Source organism: Mercenaria mercenaria, chromosome 17, assembly GCF_021730395.1.
Source record: "Mercenaria mercenaria strain notata chromosome 17, MADL_Memer_1, whole genome shotgun sequence".
In the NCBI taxonomy this organism is placed as follows: Eukaryota; Metazoa; Mollusca; class Bivalvia; order Venerida; family Veneridae; genus Mercenaria; species Mercenaria mercenaria.
Window position 1 is genome coordinate 1,701,861 of NC_069377.1, and position 19,385 is coordinate 1,721,245.

Consider the following 19,385-nt stretch of genomic DNA (forward strand, 5'->3'; position numbering starts at 1 on the left):
GTTTTATGCCGCGAAACTAGGATCTGCTGGAAAAGACTCCATCATAACGCGAAAAAGGACGTGCTAGAAAAGACTTTTCACGACGCAAAACTATGACGTGCTAGAAAAGACTCTATCCTGACGCGAAATTTGGAAGTGATGGAAACGACGCGAAACTAAGACGTGTTAGAAATAACTGCATCATTTTGTAAAACCAGACTGACGATTGCTGTTTCAAACCAGCGCCATTAAGTAAAAATGCCTGATGTATTTCGTTCCCACTAGAATACGACAAAACTACCTTAATTAAATAATACAAACAACAAGGCAATTACGTTTGATGAATTTAATGTATCATGTGTACAAACTAATTTACCTTTCGTTTATTTGCAGGGTCGGTATATCATCAAGAGTAACATAATCGTCTATTCCGTCCAAGTGTAACGCTTGGTTTGCATGATCTAAGCACTCAGCGCGTAGATTTGACCAAATAACCGACATGTAACCAAACTGCAACACACCAAGTCTTCCTCCGGATATTGTGGAGTCGTATAAAGGTCCGGAATCAACAAGTAACGTGTAACCACGGTATACCTGGATACTGGTTTGATAAAGAGAGCACTGATGTGTAGGTTTTAAGCTTAAAAGAAACACACAGGGCTGGTTTTCTGCAAGTTTTATCCTTACGAAATTACATCTGGTGCTTATTTCAAGAAGTGTGAAAGTGAGCTGGCCCGCTTTGGATTCATTTTGAAACTTTTTAAAATTTTATTTCAAAGAAAAACACAAGATTTAGGCCGTTAGGTCTCTTTGCATGCTATCATTTTGTCTGGCCTAGAAAAATGTGAATCAAGATTCTATCAAAGGACTTTTAAATATACAAATCCTCAAATTGTTAAAAACTCAAGTAGCAAATGTTATTTTAAGTTTTGCACCGTGTAAAAATTTGTTTTGTAGAAAAGTATCAGGATCCTGTGGTGATAAAGTTTGAATAAAATCTCAACATCGCAATTGTACTTCACCTGATATATCCTATGGACGGTTGGTGTGTTATGAACCATCTATACGATGTCTCTGGCAACCACCCTTGAAGATCTGGATCCTGCCAAATAAGTCTAGTTTCTCCAGACGTATCGTAACTGTGCCAGACAGTCTCAGCCATAGTGCTGCCAGGTCCAGTGCTTGAGTTCACTACCTTTGAACATAAAGACACGGCACTTGTATAAAATCATCCAAAATTTGCAACATGAAAAAGTATTTATCCTAGTATTTGAAATGTTTCAACAGAAATGCTTATTGTACTTAAATTCTCTGAGTTTCAGGGAGTAGCTGATTTGGCAAAACTACGTTCTGTTACCAATAGCTTGGTATGCATTGATATGAGGAAGGAAGTGTGACCGATTATTTAGGGATCTTTTTGCGGAGAACTGGAAGGGCTGAAATTGTAATAAGGCAGTTGCATACCTTCAACTGGATCCCTTTAATTCCAGCTTTGTATGTCATATTCCCGTAATTGTAGTGAACACCTTTCCACGTGACCACATAAAACTTCCTGTTGTTCGTGTATCCAAACACACAGCCAAAATAGTCCGAAGCGGATGAATATTTTGTGAACCAAGTTCCAGCGTATTTAACCCCTCCGTAAGCTTGCTCACCTGTTATACAGATTTAATCAAAAACAACATCTGTTTTCAGTTCTGATATTGAAAACGAAAGGAATATCTAATAAAAAACAATCTAAAGTATGCCTTTAATTGTTACAGGCATACACATTTTACTACATATTTGTAATTGTAAGGATATGGTTACGATATCAAATTGTTTTCAAAAGGTTAAAATGTTCTTGGCCACTTTTATCCTAAATCATCATGGTAATTCACTTGTTGCGTCAAATAATTAAATACATAAGAAACATTCAACAATTAATCGAAGGGGATAAAATGTGTGTCTGAAAAATTAATATGAATATAACATGATAAACGTTCCTAATAATATATCCATGTCATTATCTTATTGCAGGATGTGTCATTCCTTCAATTTTAGCGAGAGCGACTTAAAATATTACAGCGTTAGTTTATCTGTGATTTTGCCGATGTTGGAAAACTCGTCTTACAGCCGGGTCGTAGGATGACTCACATGCTGTAATTTATGACTGAATGTTCAAAATCGAAGTTTATCGATTATTTTTGCTTATATACATTGTATAAAACGTCAATAAAGTAATCATGACACAGCTTATGTGTTAACTATTTGCAATGCAGTAATTTCGACTACTTATAGGGACATAACGGTACTTCGACAACATGCCATTTATCAAACTTTCCAAGATCTTTTAGATTTACACAGTCCTTGTAATGTCATAGAATGGTAGAACTTGTTGATGAATATGGTACATATGTTGACGAGAACAACGCGATGACTCAAAACAAAGCGTTCAAAGTAGAGCATGTTGTTGAAAACAACGCGATGACTCAAAAAGCGTTTAAGGTAAAACATGTTGACGTAGTCAACGTGCTGACTCAGCGTTTATGGTAAAACATGATGACAAGATCAATGTGAAGATTTAAAACAAACCTTGCATTGTACAACATGTTGACAGGATCAACGTGATGAGTAAAAACAAAGTATTTAATATAGAACATGTTGACGAGATTAACGTGATTCATGAGTCAAACAATGCATTTACTGTAGAACATGTTGATGAGATCGATGCGATTCATGACTCAAACAAAGCATATATACTGTAGAACGTGTTGACGAGGTTAACGTGATTCAAGAGTCAAACAAAGCATATATACTGCAGACCATGTTGCCGAGGTCAACGTGATTCATGAGTCAAAGCATATATACTGTAGACCATGTTGCCGGGGTCAACGTGATTCATGAGTCAAACAAAGCATTAACCATATGGAAGAATTAGAATCATCGATTTTTCACATGACTGAAAATATTTTATATAACGCAAAGAAAGAGTTTTAAGGTTTTTTTTTATCGTTATCGGAACATTCTGCCAAACGGTAAAGACTGATTTCTTCTCACCGCTAAACTGCAAACAGGTACGGATTTAGAAATAAGTGGACGCTCCATAATCTGATTTTGTTTACAGTCAATAAGGAATTTGAATGTAGCTCGAAGACTAAAACTGAAATGTTCAGTGTTAAATTCGAGCCAGCATTAAACTTCGTGTCTATCGAAAATGAAAATCTAAGGCACTGATTTCGAGCTGGAATAAAATTGAAAGTGTGTTAGAAGAAAACAGTCTCAAAACGTTGAAATTTGAGACAGCATATTTTGGGCAAGTTTTTAGAAGATCGAAACTTAAATTTTCAAAAGGACGGCGTTGCATTTTGCTGACATTAAAATTTCGAACAGACTCGTAGATCGGAATTAAAATCTAAAAAGCACCGAATTTCGAGATAGAACTGAAGTTAGAGCCATCTGGAAGATCGAGATTCAAATATTTCGAGCTAGCATAAATTTCTAGACAATCGGTATTATGAAAATTTGAGCAGATCCCAGTCTCAGTATTAAACTGAAATTGAGCTTTTCAAAATCTGAAGAACGATGTTCGAGTTGGCTCGACACCCAAAGCTAGCTCGATATTCGAAATTCAGTATTAATATCTGAACAGGTTGTTAATTAACACAAGGTCGATATTCGGCTTTTGGAATATCATTACTCTTGATAATTGAGCTTGCTCAGAAATAAATGCTATTTTGAAAGTAGAATTTTGAAAATTTAAATTTTGATCTTCACGGGTAACTTGAGATCAAACTTTAACAAGTTATGAGCATCGAGGCGTTAGTACTGACATCGAAGATCGAACATTGAATTTAAATTCGAGCAAACTTTGGACTTTGAGCCAGCTCGAAGAACGAAAATCAACAATAAACATCTGTGATTTCGTGCTAGATTTTCAAAAAATTGAATTTCGAGCTTGAAGATCGAAATTCCATTAAAAATGAATTTTGAAATGAAAATCCGAATTTCGATCTTCGAGCTGGCTCGAAATTCAATCCCAGCTCGAAATTAAACATATTGAAATTTTGAACCATTTCGATCTTCTAGTTTGCTCGAAATTAAATTCCAGCTGGAAATTCAACTTTTTGGAAATTTGAATTTCGATTCAACCTTAGCTCGAAACTATACATGTTTGATGTTGAATTTTGATTTGCGAGCTGGATCGAAGTTCAAAGCTTGCTAGAAATTAAATTTTCATTTTCGATCTTCAGTATCAGTGCAAACTGATGTTAAATTTACAATCTTTTATTCATTTAAAGATTTTATAACAGTGTCGTATATGTATTTGAGGCGAAGATACGTATTTGTGAAAAAATTCTTTTATTTTGGAAAAAAAGTTCTTTTTAATGCATGTTGTTGAGGACAAAAAAAAAAAGAAAATAAATTGATGAACACTATCTAAAAAATAGATATAGGCAAATTGAATATAGATAAACGAAACATAGGCTAACGGGGTTCATCAATGGCTGACCAACTTATGTTCTCATTTATCTTTGCAACCACTGTAGATTAGGATGATATTTATAGTCGTTACTCAAACTCAAACTTGACTCAAACTTGGGTAAGTATCACGCAAGTGGACCTCGGGTAGACCTTGCGTGAGTATGAGCGGAGTTCGAAAGTCATATGCATAAGTTCCACTCAATTTTAACTTTCAGAAGAACTGCTCGATTAATGGTTTCATTGTAAACCATGGATTTAGAGGATTATAATGGTTTATATGACAATAACATCAAATATATGCAAAAGTGCTGATCATTATCTTTGTAGTCGGAAGTTGTCATCATATTGCTTGTATGTATGTTTGTACGTCCGACCGTCCGCCCCCACAAAATGATGTGGCTAAAAGAACAATAGAGAGAACAATGGGGTAGCCACATAAACCAAGTTTGTGGGGACCGACGTTCGTCCGTCCGTCTGTTTGTTTTATGATACGTCCTTCCGTCCGTCCGTCCGTTCGTTCGTCCGTCCGTCAGTCTACTCATTTGCATTAGTAGAATGAAATTCATACTTAAAAATACAACATTTCATTTTCGCAGAAATTGAAATTTATCAAAACAACTAAGTTTTTAACTCTGCTATTAATTGTTGGTGTTTCCCGAATGCCAGCCCGCTTATTTTTTTAAAATTTCTATTACTAAAAACATATCTTTTTATTAGATAAATGTTTCCGTTGTCATTTAAACAAAGAAATTTAATAGATATAGGTTTTATTCATGACATTTACTTTGAGAGAATGTTTATATTTTCCAGTATGAATTAACCGATATCAAGGCTTGTGAAATGTAAATATTTGTTAATACGATGTGTGTTTCTGGGAGTGACCGATGAGCCCTGTTAGGTTAGATTTCGTAGATGTATTTTTGATTTCCAATATCTATTTTTAACCGTTTGCATCAATTTACTGCGACACAGTCTTTCAATTTGTTGGGTCTTTTTACGTTTTCGTCGTCCTAAAAAAGGACATAATATTTTTTTCCAAAATACCTTGCACAAATATGAACTTTGGCTTTAACATGACACTGTTATCTTACTTTCGAGTTGAATAAATATTGTAAATTGATCATCTAAACTTACATTAGAGACCTTGAGAAACACTCAAGTGTCCCTAGGACCTCCCTCAACAATCACTCACTCTGCTACTCACCTTTATGAATACAAATCGGATCTTTCCTGAGTAAAGAGGTGACCGTTGGGCAATTTATTTGAGTGTACCTTAATAATAAGCGATCTACCAAAATAGCCACTAGAATTCATATTGCTAAAAAAATTGAAAAATAAATACATTGGCGGAGAAGGGATTACCTGTTTACAGCAGGCGGCAAATTACGGAGTACACCGAAAAGTGCCGAACAGTCTCTAGAGCCGATTTACTAAGCCAAACTTAATCTTCCCCGCCGATGAAATCGGGAGTAGGTATTGAAATGGCGTTGTCCGTCCGTCAGTCCGTCCGTCCGTCCGTCCGTCCACAGTCATTTCTCAGTAACTAGCAGGCAGAGTTTCATGGAACTTGAAATAATCATGAACCAACATACTGCGATGATGCCCGTTAAAATTTTTTTTGGATTGGTCAATTTTCCTTAGACTTATTGCCCTTGATTTAATGAAAAATGCCCAAAAATGTCCGTCAGCAGCCATTTCTCAGTAATTATCATGTAGAATTTCAAAAAAAAAAAAACAAACTTAAAATAAACATGCACCAACATACTGCGATGATGCCCGTCAAGTTTTTTTTGGATTGGTCAATTTCCCTTAGAGTTATTGCCCTTGATTTAATGAAAAATCCACGTCTGTAGCCATTTCTCAGTAATAAGCTGGTAGAATTTCATGAAACTTGAAATAAATATGAACCAACATACTTCAATGATGCCTGTCATTTTATTTGTTCAATTGGTCAATTTTCCTTAGTGTTATTGCCCTTTAATTGTTTAGAAATCTACAGATTTGTACATAACAAACCAACCAATTGGTAGAATTTCATTAAACTTATTTCATTCTTTTCCATGATAATTTATTATAAACATGTGAAGTTTTGTACCCACACCTGGTCACCACCTTGCCTTGGTCACACCCCCTTCCACCCCCCCCCCCCCAAAAAAAAAATAATTCCTTTTAATTATTATTTCTTTTTAAACCTTCCATGAATATTTATCAGCATTCAAAGTTGTACCGTTCCCCCACCTCACTCTCCACTCAGTCTTGTCCACCACCCCGATCATGCATCCCCATCCCCCACCCATTTTTTTTATCATTTTTAATTTTCCATCAATATTTATAATCAACATGTGAAATTTTGTACCCTCACCTGGTCACCCCCGCTACCCCATCCCCCCCCCCCCCCCCACACACACACAAAGAGATTTTGTCTAATGACTTAGTAACATCCTTAACATTTTGCAGAATATATATTTTTTTGCCATTCCTCATCACAAGCCCTTTCGGCGGGGAATACCAATTCATCGAATTTGCTTGTTAATTATTGGCTTCAGTGGTGATTTTCACGATTGGTCTAATTTTCCCATGTGTATAACATGTAGAGCTAAGACTGCTTTACCTATAAGCATGACAGGCATCCATGTATGCACTGTCTGTTGAATTTCTGCTCCATTATCTTTGACTTCCCAATACGGTTCATCAGCAGAAACTGAAGGGTCAAGGTCAACAGTGAAATAATTGCTAAAACTTGTGGTACTGATGGCTGGATTGTGTGGACAGGTGTCATTTTGATCAACCACACTGTCTCCGTCTGAGTCAGTTTCACAATCATCACCAACCCCGTTACCATCCACGTCATTCTGACCAACATTACTGTAATATGGACAGTTGTCAAGGTCATTGATAACACTATCGCCGTCCATATCCGAATCACAAAGGTCACCTGAAAAACATCCGAAGTCAAAGTAGCACTGTTATATCGTGAATTTTCATTAAATTGTGTGCAAGGGTTCGGAAGATTAGGTGCGCACAAGACTGCATATGCAGTCTGTATGTATATAGTTTGTTAACAAAAAAATAAAGTCCCATAACTTTGAAGATTTTTTTCTGAAAGAACCTAAGACGTACATACACAACTAAGGTTAAAACTGATCATTTGTATTACATCTAAGTTTCATTAAATTGTATGCATAGGTTCTGGAGATCAGGCGCACACAAGATTGCATATGCAGACTCTATGTATATAGTAAAGTAACAAAAATCAAATTCCCCTAACAATGCATTTTTTTTCCGAAACAACCTAACATGCACATTGAACAACTACTGCTATTACTGATTACTTGTGTGAGGTTTCATTAAATTGTGTCAAGGAGATGAGGAGAGTTGGTGCGCACAAGACTGTGTCTATGTATATAGTATTGTAACAAAGTCCCGTAACTATGCATTTTTTTCCTGAAAGAGCCTAAGACGCACCATGCAGAATTACTGTTGTTACTGATCACTCATTACATTGTGTCAGGGGGAAGATTGGACTTGGTGCGCACAAGATTGTGTCTATGTATATAGTGTAGTAACAAAAAAAATCAAACAAAGTCCTGTAACTCTGCATTTTTTTCCTGAAGGAGCCTAACACGCACCATGTACAACTACTATTGTTACTGATCACTCATTAAATTGTGTCAAGGCGATGAGGGGAGTTGGTGCGCACAAGATTGTGTCTTCGGACGGACGGACGGACGGACGGATTGATAGACAACCTGAAGCCAGTTTGCTGCAAGAAATCACACCTAAACAAAATGCAAAAATTGAAGCAATTGTCACCCTATATCACTCAATTGAGTACCATTTCTCTGTATTTAAAGCCAAGAAAAGTGAGAAAGTACATCACACTAAAACACTATAATCATACAAAGGTGGTATGTCAAGCGTACGATTACTAAGTTAACAGCGTATTTGATTTCCCGTTTACGAGAGTGATTCAATTAATTCTGCGGTAGTCTTTGTATGCCTAGGTAACCAATCAGATCAAAATAATTTTAGTCATGCACGGAAATTTAGTCATGCACGGAAAGTTTAGTCATGCACGGAAACACACTTTCGGAGTCTAGCTGTTCAAGATCAAAACACTGCAAGGTAGTCTCCCGTTGGTATACTCGTGAGACTGTAACAATGATGCTTCTAGAGGAATAACATTTAAACCTAGGATCATTTCATTAGGAACGGAAGTAGAAAAAGTCACAGGAAATAAGGTCAGGAGAATAAGGTGGATGCATAAACTAAATAACCATTTCTTGTTGTAAGACAGACTGTTCAGTAAGATATTTGTGCACAAGTGCGTTGCTACGAATGAGCTGCATGTTATTCAAACCTTTACTCAGGCGTTTATTTTGATATCATTTTTGATCGCTGTAAGAACTGAGAATGTCTTTGGGGGTTTGTACAACGGGGTCCGGATAATTTAAGAAAATTGCAATTTTAACCATCGTGGCACTTTTCTGTCTTGCCTTGTCTGGTCTTTACTCAGCCATTGCTTGTTATTTAAAATGGTATATTGGCTATCTTGCATGCTGTAATCTCTTTTTTCGGCTAAAAGGTTGAGTCAGTCATATGCAATGAAATGTAATAATGCAGGTCTGGTGCATTATAATATATGATTAACTTACAACTTACCCGTGCCGTCAGAATCAATGTCCGACTGATCAGCGTTTGGATATGACGGACAATTGTCAAAAATGTCAAGAATACTGTCTCCATCCCTATAAAATAAAAGCATCATTTTCCCCATTCTTTTGAACATAGCACTTCCTTACAAGGAATGCCAATATTTATCTTGCAAATAGTAAAATAGGTCTAATTTATATTACATATTGACACACATATGTAACATAGAAAGACGTGCACATGCAGCACGACTGCTTGCTTAACGTATTACTTATATTGCTACACTGAAGTAATGAAGCAATATATATACAACAGCTATATTTACATAACAAGAGGACCAAGATGGCCCTAGGTCGCTCACCTGAGAAACATTTCATAATACACCATAACAGTGTAAACATATTTGACCTAGTGATTTCATGGAAAAAAATATTCTGACCAATTATCATTAAAATTGGAGCACAAAATAAGTATTTTCTTTGATTTGACCTAGTGACCTAGTTTTTTATACCAGATGACCCCTATTCGAATTTGACCTAGATTTCATCAAGGCTATCTATCTGACCAAATTTCATGAAGATCAGTTGAAAAATACAGCCTCTATCGCGTACACAATGTTTTTCATTGATTTGACCTAGTGTCCTACTTTCTGACCCCAGATGACCCTTATTCAAACACAACGTAGATTTTATAAAGGCAATCATTTTGATCAAATTTCAAGAAGATCAGTTGAAAACTACAGCCTCTATCGCATACACAAGGTTTTTCTTTGATTTGACCTAGTGACCTACTTTTTGACCCAAGATGACCCATATTCAAATTTGACCTAGATTTCATCAAGGCTATCATTCTGACTTAATTTCAGGAAGTTCAATTGAAAAATATAGCCTCTATCGCATGCACAAAGTTTTTCTTTGATTTGATCCAGTGATCTTATTTTTAAACCCAGATGACCCATATTCAATCTTGACCTAGATTTCATCAATGCAATCATTCTGACCAAATTTCATGAACATCAATTGAAAAATACAGCCTCTATCGCATGCACAAGGTTTTTCTTTGATTTGACCTAGTGACCTAGTTTTTTAACCCAGATGACCCATTTTCAAACTCTTCCTAGATTTCATCAAGGTAATTATTCTGACAAAAATTCATGAAGATTAATTGAAAAATACAGCCTCTATTGCATACACAAGGTTTTTCTTTGATTTGACCTAGTGACCTAGTTTTTGACCCCAGATGACCAATTTTTAAACTCGATCTAGATTTTATCAAGACAATTATTCTGACCAAAATTCATAAAGATTAATTGAAAAATACAGCCTCTATCGCATACACAATGTTTTTCTTTGATTTGACCTAGTGACCTAGTTTTTGACCCCAGATGACCCATTTTCAAACTCGGCCTAGATTTCATCAAGGTAATTATTCTGGCCAAATTTCATGAAGATCAGTTTAAAATACAGCTTCTATCGCATACACAAGCTAAATGTTGACAGACGACAGACAGACGACAGACGACGGACGTCGGACATCAAGCGATCAGAAAAACTCACCTGAGCATTGCTCAGGTGAGCTAAAGATAAGAAATCTTAAACGTATATACATAAATCGTGAAAAAAATTAAAAGATAAAAATAAACATTGGAGATAAATAATATGAATCGGTCATTTAAAAAGGTGTTCTGGTTGGCGACCAACAAATGCGGACGACCACCAAACCGGACAGTCCCGTAAACGCTTTATTCCGGTCTTTAACCTTCTTATCTGTTTATGATCAAATGGACACTTGATTTTCATCAACACAGCAAAGTTACAACGATTAAATGTACGTATTTTACAATAAATGCTACATTTCATTTCTTCTGCACTCATGAAGAATGTTAACATGTTGGGGAAAGTTGGTAGTGGCGCGGTGCACATGCGCAGTTATTCCGTAAGGTCCCATCATTAAATCTAAAAGCTCAATGCAAATTGGAGGTAAGCAGACGAGACGTTTAATAAACACTTAAACCAGGAACATACAACTTTGATAATTTAGTGCATGATTTTAATACACCCTAAAACACATTTTCATATCAAAATATCCACATCGAAAAGTTGAATTTTAAAAGATTAAGTCGGGAGAGATACGGTCAAATTATCGACAAGACAGGTAATTCTATGTCTCAGACACTGTGCGACTACTTTCCCTTGGCTGAAAATTAAGTTTAAATCAATGAACGTAAATTGAAAATCAATAAAGTGACAACTCGCTGTCCGCAAAAATGGTACTGTTTAACCTTGAAACAGCGTGATTTGGCGGTATGTCGTTCGGGCCTCAAAAAATACTTGACCTAATTTTAAAAATTAACAAATTAGCTCTTTAGTTAGGAGGAGAACCTAACTTTGTTCATGTGAAATTTCAACCACTAGATTTATCTATCTCCCTACCATGAAAAATATGCCCAAAGTGTCCGATTGTATAACGCCAGCCGGTATAAAGATGAAAAAAATAAAGGTAAGTAATTAAAAAATCTAATCTATTTTTGAACGAAATCAAACAGTTTCTTAAATATCTAGCTGCAGCAAAACACAAGAAACCCTATAATGAAATTGGTAGATAAATTCGTACACATCTATCTAAATCTATTGAAAAGTGGATCTATTGGATCTAAATATTTCGTGGATTACCCATTCATCATTGTGATAATATATATATATACTCATTGCAGTGGTCTTTACTTACTCATCTTTATTTGTGCCATTAACTGTATCACAAGCGTCACCTGCACCATTCTGGTCTGTATCTAGTTGGTTATCATTGTCAACATTAATACAGTTGTCACATGCATCCCCCACCGTGTCAGTATCATTTGTATTTTCCTGACCCGCGTTGGCGACCAGTGGACAATTGTCGCTATCATCAAGGACACCTCAAAAGAAAATGCCACGATAAGGTAAATAAAAGTGTTTATCATTTACCTTGAAAATAACTGTGTTTTGTCTAAATCCGAGATGTCAACAGAGGCAATTATTTTCGACAACCGAGAATGGTCGCGACAAAGTAGCAATAAAAAGAAACATAAAATAGGGTTATTATAACAGTAGCTTGATCTGGGATGCAGTATTCGGCTCGAGTGGATTTTGCCAGATCGGATCTCACGAGGCGCGCAAGCGCCGAGTGTGATCCGACCTTGCAAAATCCACGAGAGCCGAATACAAAGTCCCAGATCTAGCTACTGTTATAATGACCCTTTTATTATATACCTTTACCATTTTGATTCTTGTTTTGTTCTTGATCGAAATCTTCAATGTTTATCGATATTAAATGGAACTTAGTGAAGTTTTTATGTGCGCTGTTTATAGAAGTGTGTCAGGTCATGCATATTAATGAAAATAGTCCGGCAGCATACAATACGGAAGGTACAATACGGAATTCAAAAGGTACAATACGAAATTTTTGTCTGTCTGTTCATATTTAATTGTGAAATACAGGCCATCTTTTACAGAATTTATATAGGTATATAATAAAAGAAAATATTTCACTCAGTATTCTATTTACGTTCTACGATTTGCGGCATGCGGCTACTTCATTGTGATTTTCGTCTTTAACTCAGTAAGCATGTATTACTGGCAGACAATGGGTGCAAGTCGTATACACGGACACATAATGCTGTCATGTAACTCACAACAAATATTTTTTGAGGTCATATTGATAATTAATGACAGTAATTTATGTCGTTTACTAAAGTTGGCGACACACCGATGCGAGACGTTTTAGCCTGAAATGTGTTTCTGTTCGCGCCGTAAATGAATGTTTCCATAGTCAACTAAATGCAGCATATTCCTAGCTGTTTTCTTACTGAATTTGGCGACAAATGGACACTTAATGCTGTCAATCGTCTAAAAAGCTAAGCAATCCATTTAAGTGCATGTAAACAATGAATGCTGCGGATAATGCAAAGGATTACACGCAGTATTGTATTATTGTTGTAAAGTTTACGACATGCAGAAACCTGATGTGTCATACTTTTTAAAAGCTGAATTTTACTACTCGATGACAGTTTGCAAAGCGCGAACATCTGACGCTACTTAATGGTTTGTCAAACTTTCTTAGACTTGCATTTACTTTCAGCAAAAGTTTGTTACCGCAACAACTGCCCCTTTAAGTATTTTAAGTGATTTGTTGAATTTTCTAGTCCGATTGCTTTTTTTACCAAAAGTACCAGAAACAGTTTCTGACATATACTGTATTCGCATGTTCTCATTTAATGGTAAGAATACTGTTCATCAGTAAACAATTTTCCTGAAAGAATGTTTAGAACTTTCTAACGACACCTATTCACTCAAACACGAACATAACATGAAGATACCGTCATCATCGTCATCTGAGTCACAAATGTTACCAAAACCGTCGCCATCGGTATCTAGTTGATCAGCATTTATATCATTGGGACAGTTATCACAGGCGTCACCTACACCATCAGCGTCAGTATCTGTCTGATTCCAGTTAGCGATATACTGACAGTTGTCCTGGTGAAAACATGTAACATTTGAGTTCAGAAAACATTATTTTTTGTAATAGTTATAAAGACATTCACTCATAAAATACAGGAAAATAATTACCACATCGTGAAAACTCAACAAATGGAAAAAAACTGCAATCCAGAAATATCTGAAATAAAATGGCATTTACCCGTCAATCTACTGCGATCTATATGACACTAGCAAGTGTTAGCTCGATTGTATTGGTTTACTTCACATTATTGGAAAATGAGTTCAATTTATATTTCTGAATGTTAAAGAGAGATACTGACCAGATAATCCCACCTTCCGTCATTATCATCGTCAGAATCACAGTTATTCCCGCTACTATCACCATCACTATCTTCCTGGTTACTGTTAGATACATATGGACAGTTGTCCTAACAACACAAACGAAATTCTATTTAAACTTTCAGACTCAAGACAAAGTATAGCATGCTAAAGATCATTACACAAATTAAAATTGTAAGATGCTTATTATGATTTCAGTAGAACAGCTACAGTTGAAATATTTAAATGAATGGTATATATTTTACTGGTAACAGTAAGGACTTAAATCCATCGAATACTCAAAATACTCAGTTTGTTCAGGCTATAAATGGCTGTCTAACTGACTGTGAGGCTATGATTATAAATTAGGCAATAGAATGTTCAAGCAGTGTATATTTAAAATGATACCCTGAAGCATCCCCAATCGATACAGGATACTCCGCTGTCTGGATGTCCGTCATTGTCCGAGTCTAAACCACATCTCTCTCCGTTACCCGCATATCCAGGCTTACACTTTAACATAAACGCAAAAATGCTTTACATTATTCGCATGTAGTCGCAAATATATCTTGATTAATTTAGCCAAGTAATCAAGGATACATTGAAATATTGATGCATGAATACTGTATCCGTCCAAGCAAGCTGAACGTGATAAATAGACGTGAATGCTCTCAGTAACCAAAGTAACCAGGCTGACACTAATAAATACACATGAATGTTCTACATTACCCGAGTACTGAGGACTACACTGATAAATAAGACACATGAATACTCTCCGCTTTCCGAGTAATAGCACAGTCACTTGTATATGTTTGATACATAAGACACAATTGGGAAGTCGCGGATTCAAACACTAGAATATAATATACAGAATATAAATAAACCCTTTTTTGATACGCTCGGGTTTAAGCGTGATGCTTAACCTGTTGTTCTTACCTCACATCTATACTCAGCTGGTCCCAAGTAAACACAGTTGGCCCAGACATTGCTGCATGCATGTGCGCTAGAGATACAGAAATTATCTAGATAGCAGCCGCTTTCGTTTGTACCAATATATCCCGTGTCACAAAAATCACAATAATAGCTGCCCTGAAATTAAAGAATATTAAGAAAACTGAAGTGGATGTAATTTAGAAGTTATATGAAAGTAAGAACCAACCGTAGTATACAACTGCTTTGTATGATCTGAGAAAATAGAATGAGATAATCCAAGCGTATACGAATCTAAACTGTACCGCGACACTCTACTTCTTTTTAGATTTTTGCACACCATTACAACACCGGTATACTTATCATACATGATTTACTTTGGTGATAAATTAAAAAAAAAGTTTAAAGGTCAGATAAGAATTATGCCGTACAAAATGTAACTCAGAAACGCTTTTAGTATCTATTAACTTCGCAGTGTTTTGATAATTATAAAATTTCTCATCATGTGTAGAGAAAATAACATAGCTGATTAAAATATATATTTTGTTCATTATTTTGTTCCAGACTTTCAGCTATTTTAAAGAGCTATTGGACTGTTTAGTCTCATTCCTGATGCACAACAGTACAAGTGTTTTCCATTTAAAGGTCCGATACTAAGGAAAGTGCACATTTTAATTTCTTTTAAAAAGCACAAAAACTATTTCATTTTATTGGAAAATGAAAGTTGGTATGTAGAAATTCGAAATAAATCGCAGTATATGTACAATTATTTTTCTATGAAGTATGAAGAAAGTTAAAAAGACCTGGGGGGTCATTCTGTCGATTCATTGAAATTTCAACATAATACACAAACATTTCTTTGAGTTACAAAGACCTTCTGTAAATTTTGACCTGCCAATCTTCATTATTTAGTGTCTTGCAGAAGTCTATGCACTGGCTATGAAAAAAATTGCCAACTCACTTTCCCTTAGTAATGGACCTTTAACATTATACATTTACTGTGCAGTGCATGGCTTACTATCTAATAAACGTCCTACATGACCGAACAATTTTATAGCTTTAACTATAAAGTGACTTAATTTCGTTTCAGTAAGTCTAAAGATCAGATGGTATTGTGCATTGAAATACATTTGATCAGCAAACTGATTGGATAAAAAGATTATGGTTACAATAATAAAATTTGAGTCAAAATCAAGCAATACAATACTTTCTGTGAAATTTGGAATATTTTTCCAGTGTCTGGCTGAATGCTTGACTTTAAAATTCTCTATTTAGAATAGTAGGTGCCGGTGTGCATTTTGCCTCTAAATGCCATTCAAGAAAGGGGGTAGGTTTGTCTGAAGAAACATTGTGAGAAAATGGATTGGATAAGCCTAATATAAAACTGCTATTTTTATGTGTCTGAAATACTGTCTTACTAAAACAATCATATTTTAATGGTCATTTCTCAATTTTGGGGCATGTGACATATAATGGAAGTCTATTGAAAAAGTAATAGGAGTGTCTGACCTACAGCAATGCAGTATGAGTGAACCAAAATATTCTATTGTTGTATAACATATTAGTATATATACAAAGTTTATTGTGGCAACATTCAGTCGGTCAGTCATTCATTCCTTCATTCATTTGATACTATAAACACATACATCATGTCGATTCAATCATGCCATGCAGATCATATCAGTTAAGATTCATCGTACTTACCATTCGCACTATTTTCAATATATTTAATCACTCCGTACACGAGGGAAATTAAGAAACCTTATCTTTTATTGACTTAATCATCAGGATGTAAACTAGCTATTTCTATTTTACAAAGGGATGCTTCCTGATCCGCCCAAAACAGCCATTCAGATTCAACCATTCTGTCAGAATAACAAAAGCTATGTGTTCAAAGTAACTTTTAACTAGAAAAAAATGTACGTATTACACGTATTGCTTTAAATGATTGGTCGGACAAAGATCCATTTCACACAGAAATTATCGTGTTTTTTTTGTGGTTTTAAGTTTAAAAGTGAAGATCATATAAAGGTCAGGCTCATCCCGATATAGGTCAGTTTGTAGGTCTTGCCACAAGTTTTTTAGAATGTGAGTATGAACTAAACTGGATTACTTATGTGGGCTGTAAGACGAAAGATGATGTTTATTAAGCGTTTAAGTCTGAAGATGGAGGTCATATGAAGTTCATGGTCATCTATATATATATTTCAGTTTGTAGGTCTTGTCACAATGATTTTTGAGTGCGAGTATGAAATTTGGACATTTATGTGGGTTAAAGGACCGAACATATGTTGTTATTGATGTTTTAAGTTTGAAGGTGAAGTCATATAGGGCAGTTTGTACGGAATAACCACAAGGTTTGTCGAATATGTGTTGTGTTTGAACTAAATTTGGTGATTTTTTTTTATTTGGGATGTAGGACTAAAATATCATTCTTCTTCTGAATCAAATAAATACCTTAATGGAGGCACGGCAAAGCAGTAGGAACTATCCAGAATCGTGACGCTGTATAGAAGTATTTATATCATGTGTTACAATGCTCCACCATAATCAACTTACAAATTTCAAGAAAATACACTTATCACAAATCTCAGAAGCTGTAGAAGGTGTTTATATTAGCCATTACTTCCAAATATGTAATCACTTTTGTGTTCTGTCATTATAAACGAAATTAAAGCATATCATTGAGAACAAAATAAAATATTCAAGTAGATTTAGTGACATCTGTATAGGCCTAACGTTAATATAGGAACCAGCATGGGAGACATCTGGTCCGGTCAGGTAATGACGGAGCTTTTTAACACTAATTGTTCATTTGGCACGGCCACAGAATTCTAAAATAAAGCTGTTTTCTGTTTGAATTTCATTGTGGATGTATTTTTGAAACTTTGGTAAAAATGGGATATGAGATTTTGAAGTGAAACTCAATTTTATTGTGAGTAGTACTTCCTGGTTCCAGCAATGTGAGTTTGGTGTGATTTTACAGTAAGCAAATGTGACATTAGAAATCTCTTTTAGATGGTATATGACTCCTACTTTTCTTTTTTCTTTTATACTAGTTTTATCAGAACTTTTTAAAATGAGGTAAGGACCTATTGTCTGAAATTGGTCTAGCAATGTTTGGTAGCTCTTTAAAAATGTCCGTTTTATATATATATAAAAAAAAAAAAAAAAAAAAAAAACTATAGGGAATAATATTTACTGATGCATTTTAGTTGATTAAGTGAAATATACCAACGACAGACAGTTTGTAGGATATCCCTGTCAATTAACTCTGCTGTTCTAAATATAAACCAGTGTATGTTTATGCATAATTAAAATTGTCGTGTTATATTTCTAATTATTTTCTTGAATGTTACTATGGCTTTATTGTAACTGTTAGATTGTTCTGAGTTATACTGCATATTACTTTTCAACTGAATAAGAACGTACAAAACTACTATATTCTACATTCTGTTCAATAACTATGCATTCTCTTTATTTACAATTACCAAAAGAAGTATTTGTTTTAGAACGGAATCGCTCAAGAAAACGAAAGCTGAGCAATCCAGAAAGTTTGCAAAGGGTAGTTAGTTTCTGCACTTAATCCAAGTAATATTGCATTTATTATTTTAATGTTACTGAATCACATCGTCGAGGAATCAGGTACCTATTTTTTGCTTATAAGTGGCGTTATGGCAAGGTCTAACGGACGCTTGTTGAGAATTTGTATCCGACAAGCAGCTGAACTTCTGGCAAATCTTCACTTGGCAGCAAATTCAAGTTTATTTTATCATGATTAGAAAGACGCTTACAAAGCGTGAGGTTAGCCTTAATTTTTTCTTTTTATTTTAACATGTTTGGGATCTTTAAGAGCTATATAATAAGATCAAATCACCAAAGAATCTGTGTAATCTGTGTCAAACATATCAGTGGTATACTGTGTTTTAAACTTTTACTGAATCAGATACCTACCAAGTAAGTGGGTTATTCTGAGAAAAAATATTTTAAATCAAAGGGTAGTATAAATAACATTTGCGTCGATTTTTATAGAGTCATCCACTTCACTTGATTAACTAAAATTTAAAAGACATAACTTAATATTCTATACATAGTTGATTTTGTGAAATAATCAGTTTATACGCGCTAATAATGAGGTCCCGCACTATTTCATAGCGCCCGCAGTCTACACTTTTATGTTTCAGGAAAAAACGTTAAAGATTAAAAATAAAACTGCATAGAAAAATGATGCATCATTCTGACATTTAAAACGAATAAATGTAATTTGAAAGAATGGAATGACATCAACGGTTCTGGCATATCAAGGAAAATTTTGTCACGTGACACAACGCCATCGATTGCGGGGTATTTACACCACGGGATGCGATGCACTGCGATAGCATTAGGACAGAATTTGATATCCCATAAAACATATGATATAATATGAAGTAATATATATAAGCAAGTCCATCATGCACCCGTCACATGGCTTAGCCTTAACATGTTTCAATTTGGTGTGCAAGCATGAAACCTTTCCTTTTCTTGTGCAGCCACACGTCATCAGCAGATTTTGTTTGATCACTC

General features: G+C 35.1%; 1 protein-coding gene across 1 annotated transcript in view; it reads right to left on the reverse strand.

Moving 5' to 3' along the window:
• Nucleotides 1-19,385, reverse strand: part of LOC123536011 (uncharacterized) — an 82,946-nt gene that overhangs the window by 10,893 nt on the left and 52,668 nt on the right. Inside the window, exons 44-53 of the mRNA XM_053528651.1 lie at nucleotides 14,829-14,981; nucleotides 14,301-14,405; nucleotides 13,895-14,002; nucleotides 13,451-13,610; nucleotides 11,824-12,010; nucleotides 9,106-9,191; nucleotides 7,055-7,378; nucleotides 1,444-1,634; nucleotides 1,002-1,174; nucleotides 356-580 (exon numbers count right to left, since the gene is read on the reverse strand). Of these exons, the coding sequence (XP_053384626.1) occupies nucleotides 356-580; nucleotides 1,002-1,174; nucleotides 1,444-1,634; nucleotides 7,055-7,378; nucleotides 9,106-9,191; nucleotides 11,824-12,010; nucleotides 13,451-13,610; nucleotides 13,895-14,002; nucleotides 14,301-14,405; nucleotides 14,829-14,981 (1,712 nt within the window). The remainder of the gene's footprint in view (nucleotides 1-355; nucleotides 581-1,001; nucleotides 1,175-1,443; nucleotides 1,635-7,054; nucleotides 7,379-9,105; nucleotides 9,192-11,823; nucleotides 12,011-13,450; nucleotides 13,611-13,894; nucleotides 14,003-14,300; nucleotides 14,406-14,828; nucleotides 14,982-19,385) is intronic.